This window comes from Crassostrea angulata, chromosome 1 (assembly GCF_025612915.1).
Source record: "Crassostrea angulata isolate pt1a10 chromosome 1, ASM2561291v2, whole genome shotgun sequence".
Taxonomy (NCBI): Eukaryota; Metazoa; Mollusca; class Bivalvia; order Ostreida; family Ostreidae; genus Magallana; species Magallana angulata.
The window spans coordinates 48165366-48176694 of record NC_069111.1 but is presented as its reverse complement, the minus strand read 5'-3'; the positions used below and the strand labels follow the sequence as shown (position 1 = coordinate 48176694).

General features: G+C 35.4%; 1 protein-coding gene across 1 annotated transcript; it reads right to left on the bottom strand.

Annotated features, from left to right (window-relative positions):
• Nucleotides 1–3609: 3609 nt before the first annotated feature.
• LOC128192835 (uncharacterized) lies at nucleotides 3610–9690 on the bottom strand. Its single transcript, XM_052865822.1, has one exon. It carries the CDS (start codon nucleotides 9688–9690, stop codon nucleotides 3610–3612), a length of 6081 nt encoding a protein of 2026 aa, XP_052721782.1.
• Between the last annotated feature and the right edge of the window lie 1639 nt (nucleotides 9691–11329).

Sequence of the window (11329 nt, the reverse complement as noted above, 5' to 3'; positions counted from 1 at the left end):
TGTTTGAAATTATGATTTAAATCGATTCCTATTATCAAAACACGAATTTCTCTCCCCATTAAGGATCTAAAGGGCTGGCCCCTAAAATATTCAATCATTTGTATCTCAAAAATGATCAACAATTTTAAATGGGTGTATGAACAAAAATTGTTAGTATTCTTAAGACCTTTTCAAAGAAATCAAGAAAAAGCGGCTGGAGCCTTAAATTAGGGGCCTAGGCACTCGTTAAACTCTAATACGAATAACTTAAAAACGATTAAGATTTCGTAATGCATTATAGAAGCAAAATTGTTGATCGTACCAATATCTATTAGAAAAAATCATTGACACGCCCATTTATTACGTAATTAGGGATTTTTAGGGGCCAAAGAACTTAAACTCTGACGCAATATAACTAGAGAAGTAGAACTGTTTTGTTAGACATCATAGAAGAGAAAATGTTTGAAGTTATGATTTAAATCGATTCCACGTGTCAAAACACGAATTGTTGACCCCATTACGGATTTAGAGGGCTGGCCCCTAAAATATACAATCATTTGTATCTCAAAAGTGATTAACAATTTTAGATGGGTATAAGAACAAAAATTGTTAGTATTCTTGAGACCTTTTCAAAGAAATCAAGAAAAAGGGGCTGGCCCCTTAAATTAGGGACCAAGGCACTCGTTAAACTCTATTACGAATAACTTAAAAACGATAAAGATTTTGTAATGCATTATAGAAGCAAAGTTGTTGATCGTACCAATATCTATTAGAAAAAATCATTGCCACGCCCATTTATTACGTAATTAGGGATTTTTAGGGGCCAAAGAACTTAAACTCTGACGCAAAATAACAAGAGAAGTAGACATATTTTGTTAGACATCATAGAAGAGAAAATGTTTGAATTTATGATTTAAATTGATTCCTATTATCAAAACACGAATTTTTGTCCCCATTAAGGATCTAGAGGGCTGGCCCATAAAATATTCAATCATTAGTATCTTAAAAATGATCAACAATTTTAAATGAGTGAAAGAACAAAAAATGTTAGTATTCTTAAGACCTTTTCAAAGAAATCAAGAAAAATGGGCTGGCTTCTTAAATTAAGGGCTCGTGTGAAATCAAGAAAAAGAGGCTGGTCCCTTTATTTAGGAGCCAAGAGACTCGTAAGGTCTGTTACAAATAACTTAAAGTTTCTCCATCCTTGATGTTGTTATGGTTTAATCAGTGTAGGTTTAGTTTAAATTTGAAGATTAATATGTAAACATTTAAATTGAACTTAAATATTGATATATTGCAAATTTTTTTCGTGCAGCATGATTTTACAGTGTTACACTATCAGGGCAATTATAGCAACGACTGCTCTCATATGAAACACCCCCCCCTTTTTTTTTTACTCATTTCTATATAATAAGGCAATGTTTTAAAAGAAATTAATTGCAATCCTTTATTTTTATTGTTTTTAAACATTTTAAGGCAATTTAACCTTGGCAATATAAAAATTTTCACGTTTACTGCACATTTTTATACAATTTTTCACCCATGGATAAGTACAGTTTAGGAACATTAAACGTCTATAAGTTATTAAATAATGGTTCAAACTCGCTGAAAATTGGTACATTTGTAAATCATTATATATCGTATGAATATCTTTAGGGAAATGTTTCCTTGCCAGGTAAAAAATTATGAACTGTAGTCTCTGTCAAGTTTGCCTATGTACGGTTTAATCAGTTTTTGACTAAATTCAGCGATTTCAAGCGATTTCAACTCAAAATACTCTGGATAAATTGATAAACATTGATATCATTTACGTTTACATATCTTAAAATGTCTTTAACACAAGTATAAACCAAGAAATACTTGCAAAACCGTGTATCACATTACAATAATATTATAACCGATAATGGTAAATGAAAAAATGACAATAACAAACCGTCAACCATCTCAAAAATCCATAAAACGTAATACAAATTTAAAGAAGAGCAACATGAACCACCAAATAGATAGAGGTAGTATATTTTGGAATTTTGAGAAATGTTTCCTCTTTTATTCTTTATTAATCTTTTTTTATTGTCAAAAGATTTCCCAGAGATGGCTAAATATTTTTTTTCAAAATTTTTAGAAATGATAGAAAATAAAAATATTTCAAAGTGTTATTTTTTTCATCTTTCAAAATTGATGTGCTGTTGTCCGTTTCCGATCCCGCGACAAAAAGCTTTTGACATCAAGATCTCAGAAATGATTTAGACTTGGGCATTTAGACTTTGTAGGATTATAGCCCTCTAGTTGTAGACGTGTTTTAGCTATTTTGTTTTGTTTTTCATAACTTCCGGTTGTCTCCGAAAGCACTTTAAATTCTTTTTTACGCATTTGATTTATTACGTATAGAATTGAAATATTTGAACAAATCCTCTCTAGCTGTTCAGTGCCAGTGGCGCCATTTCTTGAAGCTCGCCTAGGCAAGAAAATTGGTTACGAATTTTCATTGAAAAATGTCATACGTTTTGATGTGTATCTTTTTATCAGTTGATATTTTGTTAAAACATATATTAAAAAATTGGTAGAGTATTATAAGTTCTTTGCAACGAAAACAAGAAAAAAGGCTGGTCTCTTTAACGAGGGTCCAGAATCCTTTTAAAGTTGTTTACAAATAAATTTAAAAAATGATCCAAGATTTTGTAATGAATTTTTTAAGCAAAATTGGTAATCGTAACAATATCTAAACTAAAGTGTGAATTTTTGTTCAGGATGAATATTTCATTATATGTGATATACTTTTTAAATGGTTCCATGTTCTATGTTCCAAATGCGAACAACCCCATGCCTCGCGAATAAAAATAAAAAAACAACTTCTTCGACGCTGTCCTATTTCATGTGATCCACTTTATAATTTCATATATGATAATTTGATTTAAAGTTGTTCAAAATAAGTCAGTTCCATATTTTAAGGAAGTTGATAACAAGTACAAAAGCAAAGTTGGTCATTATTTCTATATCTATCCAAATCTATATATCACATGTAATTCTCATAAATTAATGTTGTAAAAGGCCAAAATTGTTTATCGTCGATGCGTAAAATATCAGTGGGGGTATTGTTTGTCATACTTTCTAGAACAGGACATTTTTGTATCGATACCCACAATCAGAACACTAATATCTTCCTCCATCAAGAAATTACTGGGCTCTGACCTTAAATATACTATTTTAAATATCTAAAAGCAAACAATATCTTGTATTTTTGCGTCATCGCGCATATTTCTAGATACATGTATTATATTGTAAAAAAAAATGATTAAGTTTTGCAAACAACAAACTCGAAGGAAATGTAATTTGGTCCAATATCATCAGCTAATATAAAATGGTCACGATGTATGACATTTTTATTTCACAATATCTATAGCTTAAAGTGTACCGAGTTTTCTATTTGTATGTAATCAGACTGCACAGCTTGTGGATGTGCCTTGAAATAGAAATATTTTTTTGAAATATGATTACATCTAACAGTTTACAAAAGTTAGCCTTCATAGTGGTTCATTTTTTTTAAACTCAGCATAGGGAATTAAAAAAATTAAAACTGAAGCAACAATATGGAACAACAATTCACTAATTTACAATTGATCGGTCAATTACCTATGTAATACCTTGTAAGTACACCTTGATAGCATCATGATAACTGAAATAAACAGGAACTTTCACAACTTTGACAGACATGCCTTCAGTAACATAAATGTGATCTAGAATAGTCCCTCCTTCAGTTGTGGAAAACTCAACTTTTTGCTCAAAACCTTTTGACTGTAGATAACTCGTAATAGGTCCTTTCGATCTGGCATCTTCGTTGAAATCTCCAACAACAACACACTGAAATCCATGTTCTTGGTAAACAATTACAATGTTATGCAGGGCATCTAGAAAAAAGCCAACATTTATGTTGCCTGGTCGGTATATCACTATTATGACGATGTTCTGTTTGCAAAGCTCTAACGCCATACCCTCAATATTCCGAAGGGGAAGTTCATGAACATTTATATTTTCCTCTTTCCTTTGAAACACACCTACTCCCCCGCCTCTGGCTTGGATTAGTTTACGAAACGTGTTTGATGATTCATCATAACACATTCCTCTTGAAATGCTGTGAAAGTTGAAGCCCGGAATTTCAAATTCTGACAAGTCTTCCTGGTTCTTGAGCCACGTCTCCGTTAAACATATCAGATCCGAGTTCGTTAGTCTGTTGTCGGATTTAATGTCCTGTATATGTGCTCTAAGACTTTGTACATTAAGTAAAAGGATGGTTTTGCATTCTTCAGTCTGTATTTGCTCCATTTCACCAACTCCACTTGGGACGAATTTCTGCATGATGCTCAATGATGTTTTAACATCTGGATCAGCGTAAATTTTCTTTTTAAGCTTATCTTCATCTGCGGTCTCTATGTATAACCCATCTTTTGACGTCACTCTACTAATGGCTACATATGCTTGACCAGCAGCAAAAGTACGATCTAAATTGACCACAACTTTATCTGTTGTCATTCCTTGCACTTTGTGTGCTGTGCATGCCCATGACAGCTTTAGTGGAAATTGGTGTCGAACTACGTTTTTGGTATTCTTTTCCTTGATTTCTTCCTGAATTCTTTTAATCACAATTTGATTTCCGTGTTGGGTCATTGTTCCATGAACTTTACCGATTTCTTTACTGTCAAATATTACTCCAACTCCTTGAATGTTTTTTCTCTGCACATGGTGATCTCTTCCAAACTCAAAGTGCGATATATAACCCATTGCACCATTTACAAGTCCATCTTCGACACTCACATTTCTTGTCAGCATAACTCTTGCATTCACAGCTAAAAGCAGAGAAGATGACAGTCCATCTGTTTTGGTTGTGATCAATGGTTTTTCGCGTAATTTTAACCTTCCTGTTGCCTTGTCTTTCTGGTAATCCTCTGCATCTACCTCTATAAAATTTGCACAGCATGTCTGCAACTTTTCGAGATTAAAATCGTTTACCTCGACGTTCGTAGAATAAACGTGCAACGCATCGTCTGGACCTTCTCTGATGCAATCTCGCAGTACTGTCAAAGCTTCGTTCGATATCTGCTCATCAATTGTCCTAACACGAAAATAATTCAAAACGGCAGCAAATTCAACGTCTTTCCTTTGACGCATTATTTCATCCAGCTCAATGATTTTGAAGAAGTCTAACCAGTAGTCAACAGGGTATGTGTCATTTACCTTATACAATCTCTCGTCTTTTCGTTGCTTTACAGGGGGGAGCTGGTAAAAATCACCTACAGCAATGACCGAAATACCACCAAATGGTTGCTTGCATTTTTTAATTTGAACAAGTCGTTCATGTATGTAATACATCAGACGTTTAAAGACCATGGATACTTCATCTATGATCAAGATTTGTACATTTTCTAATTTGGACCTCATTGCATTCAAAGTTTGTTCCTTCAGGGGTTCATATGGAATGGGCAGAGCTTTAGACAACGAGAAAACGTGGTGAATTGTGTTTCCTCCAATGTTAAAGGCAGCCGTTCCTGTGAAAGCAGTTAGAAGAATTGATATGGCGTTGGGTATGGGCAATGTCTTTCCAAGAAGTCTTGAGGCTTCAAAATGAATCGCTTTAATCAAGTGACTTTTCCCTGTTCCAGCTCCGCCCGTTATAAAAATATGCAATGGTTCTGGATTTTCTTGTGATATTTTCTTCAGACACCATTCGCGCACTGAATAAAAGACCTCTTTCTGCTTATCATTTAAGCTTTGCAGTAAAGGAAGCATCTCTTGTCTTGAATTCGAAGCCTCCCTGATGTGATATATAACATCTGAAGAATCTTCTCTTTCAACTTCTTCAGTTACTTCCTTTAGTTGGGTGTCTTCCGAGTCCAATATTGATTTCTGAATTAAACACTCTTCACGCTTCATTTCAGTTTCGGGACAAAGACTTGCCCATGCATCTTCAGGCTCACCAATCATTTCAAATATTTCTGCAGCATTTTCAATTGCTTCCTCGTCTTTAGAAAACTGATTTCGATGCTCATTCACAACATCCTTCACTGCTTGCAAATCAGTATCTACTCTGACAAACCCATTGCTATAGAATGACTCATATAGATCAAAACCAGGTGGTTTTAGTTGCCTTTGATTAATATAAGGCAAAAACAGCTGAAGTATTGATTGAAAATACTTCTCAGGCGCACTTTCAGCATTGAACCGTGGGTATCTTATGACAGCTGGTTTACCTCTTGTTCTTTTCTGTATGTAACCTTTTCCATTTCGCAATTCATATACTCCTTCCTTTTCACCCTGTGGAACTTGAGATTTTGCAAGTACTCTGAACTCAGAGCAGAACTCTGCAAGACACATCTGATTAAAATAGTCAGTCTGTGGGCGATTCTCATATCTTTCTACAATATTCGTCATCCAAATGTCTTCCTCATCGTCATCGCCTTCACATTGGTCCGATTGTGGTTTTCGTTTTCTGTTCAACTGCGAAAGCGGTTTGCTTAAGCGTGTTGGATTTTCCCCAACAGGAATAAACACTACTTTCCTTGAGCACTCTTTCATTTTTAAATTGCATACTCTGTACACAGCCTCTTGTGCACTGACTTCTCGGTGGTTTAAATAAGCTGATCCTATTTTCTTCATAGTTTGCTTTGCACTCAGATTTCCTTCAGTTGCCTCAATTTTTGTTTGTTTTAATAACATGCCCATTTCTCGTTCTGCTTTGGAGATGTAAGAAATAATGTACACAATACAACTGAATGGGTCAAGAACATACTGAATGTCCATGTTGGCATCCCAGCATTTGAGGAGACATTCGTTGTATTGATTTGTCCACATTTCCTTTGGGTCTCTTTTTAAAATAGTTGTTGTTCTTGATGTAAGTACTCTATGTGCTTTCTCATAATCCTCTTGCGACAAAGATAAATCTGCAAATATCTCTTCAGTTGTTTGAGTTTCGCTATTGTCATCAAGAACTTTATTCCACACTTTAAGTAAAGTATCCTTAGCTTGTGACGTGTTCATCTGCATGTTGGTTTGAAGAGTCTCTGCATCTTCTTCACATTGTTCAGCGATAAAAGTTCTCTCTGATGGCGGTCTTGGAAAGTTGAACCTGCATTCTGTTCCCTTTTTTCGACATGATTTAGAATGATTTTTGCTATGTTGTTGAACACTTAACACAGCCTGTCTTAGATCTTGTTCATCATCTTCGGATGGAAGGGAACATGACACATACTTGTCAATGAAGTCACAAACATGTTTCTCTGAATCTTCCCCAAATTTTGGCGCGTCTTCAACCCAGTATAAGCAATGCATATGTGGGGAACCCCTTTGTTGGAATTCAACTCTTATAAAGTAGTCAACAACATTTCCTATGGGATTGGCCGGTGACAGAATGACTTCTCTTTGGAATACATGAAATCTGTGTTCAAACATCCTGGCAACAGTGACCGGATTTCTTCTAAGAATTTCACTCTTTTCAGACCAGTCTAAATCAGAAGGATTTCGATTGTCATGCTCATGGTGTAAAATGCAACCCACTATTTCATTCCATCTGAATTCAGCAGCCGAAAAAGAACAAAACCATGTTGGTATTCCTAACTGTCGCAGCATTGCAAAAAGATCTTTCTGTGTTGTAGACCAATACGCAGGTGTTCCTCTTATTGGCTGCATGAATCGCAAGGCTTCGTCATTTTTGATTAATTTCGAGAGAATGTTTGGATCTTGTAGCATGTCTGATGTCACCAATTTGCCATCGCTACCTTTGGACAAGGACTTTCGTATTGATATCTGTGTTTTCTCTATCACCTGCTTTAATTCTGACATAAATTGTGCAAAGAAAATGTAATTCGTGTCCTTTGCGAATCTATTGTCTGTATTCATAAGTCTGTTGTTGAAATATCTAGATAGTGTTATCCTTTCATCCCTATCTTCATTCCATGTGAATCTGCCAGATGGAAATAAATGTGGGAATGACTTTGCTTCATTTCCTTTTTCTTGTAACATCCTAACCGGGTTTTGTCCTTCGCCTGGTGCAATATTAAAGACATCATCAAAGTAATGATCAAGGACTTCTTGCGCTATGTCGACAGGCTGTAAGCATGTATCAGTTGCGACTTCCTGGTTGTGATTTATCTCTATTTCTGGCATTTCCTGATTGCTCTCATTATTATCAATAGTATCGCTTATCAAACAGTGATCGTCATTCTCAGTCCAATTGCTGTTTATGGAAACGTCTTGGTACCATTTATTGTTTTCTTTCAAAAATTCAAGAGCAGCTTTAATATGTCGTGGATTTACGAACTGGTATTCGAAATAGCCTTTGTAGGATAGTTTGCGTTTGAGTTTCACCCTCAGTAACAGATTCTCATCATTGTTCAGTGGTAAACTGGTTGTTTTCTTTATGTTTGACGGAACGCACACTACAGGTCCGTGCACATTTCTTTGACCACCTTGTGGAAGAGACATGACTTTCATAAAAGGGATGTGTAAAGCAATGAGGTGTTGCTCTAAGGAATTCAAATCGCTGAGCTCTAGTGGAATTTCCTCAAGTGACATCTTATTAATTGCAGCTTCTTGTGGTATTTTCCCACTCATGATTTTTCTGTGACATGTAAAACACACCCACATAGTAGACCTCGGACAATAGTCTGTACAAGACGCACCACACTGGTGAACATATTTGTCACCTATACACAGATCTGCCACATTTCTTGCCTGATGGTTCATTGTATACATTTCATGTGTACATCCACGAACTTGGTTTTCAAACAGCAAACGATGACAACAACAACATGTGTACTCTGGTCCTTGTTTGATCATGTTTCTAAAGAAATTCACTACCTCGCCTTCACCTTTTAACTTTTCCCTCCGTTCTTGTCTTTTCTTTGAAACTTTATCTTTTTTAAGTCTTTTAGCCTCTGAACTCAGATGATAACTCGCTTTGCTTGCAACTTTAACTTTTTTTCTGTGGTCTTCATCTAATTTGTATTTTTCTGTACTTCTTTTTTTCACATTTTGTTTATGCAACTCATCTAACTTGTACTTTTCTGTACTTCTGTTCTTGACATTTTGTCTATGCATCTCATCTGACTTGTACTTTTCTGTACTTCTGTTCTTGACATTTTGTCTATGCATCTCATCTGACTTGTACTTTTCTGTACTTCTGCTCTTGACATTTTCTCTATGCATCTCATCTGACTTGTACTTTTCTGTACTTCTGCTCTTGACATTTTCTCTATGCATCTCATCTGACTTATACTTTTCTGTACTTCTGTTTTTGACATTTCGTCTACGAATCTCATCCACTTTGTACTTTTCTGCACTTTGTCTTTTAACTTTTTCTTTGTGCATGTCATCTAATTTGTACTTTTGTGTACTCATACGTTTCACTTTCTCTTTGTGTGTAATATCAGCTCTATACTTAATTTTGCTTCTGCTCTTCACGTCCTCTCTGTGCGACTCATTTGTCTGGTACTTTGCAATACTTTTTTGCTTCACAGTCATTCTATGCTCAGGGTCCAGTGCATATTTTTGCACACTCTTTTGTTTTAAATTTGTCTTGTAATGTTCGTCATTCAGATACCTTTCTTTACTGGTTTCTTTAACCTTTGACCTAAAGGTCTCATCATTAATGTACCGCACTTTTTTCTTAGCAAGCAAATCTTCACTTTGCATTTTATTGAATATGTTGCGTTTTGCTCTCATTCTTTCTCGATTGCTTAACCTTTTGTTATATTTAACCTCAAAATTTGGTGCCAAATGTTGGTGCTGCAAATTAGTTGAACTACTCGACACCATTGTCACAACATCATAATGATTCTGATTTTTATGGTGCAAATAAATAGACCCCGATTGACCAATATCTAAATCTTGATCGACCATTCGCCCAGAAAAAAGAACCCACCGATTGTCTGAATATGTATAGATATCCGTCTTCAGCAAATGAGAAAGTCCCAAAATTTCTATTTCAGTTGCCCATTTTCCATTTTCATTCATATGTGTGTTTGAAATATGGTTCTCAACAGATGTTTCTTCATGTCTTAAAAATGGTTTAAAACAGAACTGGTTCTGAAGTAAATGATGACAAACTGCTGAGCGAATTACCATGTGAAAGTCTTGAGATTCAGTCAAACTAAATGAAATTGCCTTAAACAAACAATTTCCATCCTGATCTATGTCTTTCACCTCAACTGGCTTTTCCATGTTTAATATCTCAGCCGCCACGTTTTCTGAGTTGTCAACAAATGAACAAAATATTCCAAATGACTCACACAACTGCCGTTTCTTTACACCTGATAGAGGCATAAAATTAAAGCCGTTATTTTCACTACATACATACTCAACGTCATCATGTCTGGATAAATGAGTGTTTGGTGTAGCATTGCAATTTTCTCCTACGTGTACTTCTGTAGCATTTGCATTCTCCATAACACTTACAGACTCTCTGTGTTGCTGCCTTTGAAGAGATATTTCCCTACTCTGAAATTGTATTAATGAGCAGTGCACTCCTGTTATTTCACATTGCACAGTTTCAGAATACCCCATCGACCTGGCCAAAGTCACAACATGATTGAATAATTCATGGATTGTCCTGTAAAGAACCCTTGTACTCTTTCCACCCTCACACAGATATCCCTCAAAAGATCTAGAATGGGAATCAAAAGTAAAATACTTTTCATTTGTTTTCCCTATTAAAAATGTATTTCCGCCAAAACAAACAAAGCATCCATCTGTGTCAGCAAGAGCAATCTGAAGACCCTCTATAAGTGGATATGCATTGAAGTCTTCATATTGAGGTTCATCTCTAGATAATTTGATCAAACTAGGTATTGACTCATTTGCTTTGAACTCAAATGTTTGACTGAAACACTCAAAAAACTGAGGTAATTCATGTACCAAAAGGTATCTACTGACAATTGTTGAACTGCGTTGCAAGTAACTATACAACTCATTTCCTGTAGATAAAACAGTGTTCATGTCTTTTCTATCCCACCATTTAGTATCCTTAATCTTTTGAAATGCCACTGCTGCGAGACAGTTTGCTACACATTGGGTTCCAGCATTTTCACCAAAAATAATGTCTGCTTGATGATAAGAAGCTTGAACAGAAAAACATACCCCATTTGTTGTTGACATGCTATTGTTGTTGGTTTCATCATCATCATCATCATCATCATCATCACATTCATTTCTCATATATACAGTATCATCATATAATTTCCTTTCAGTGTACTTTTTAGTTCTCGTTAAGTTTCTGGGTGCATCAATTTGTATCCTGCTGGACTCATCCCCACTAAAGGAGGATGACATATCCAGCTGCGCCTGTCCTGCTGAGCCAGACACG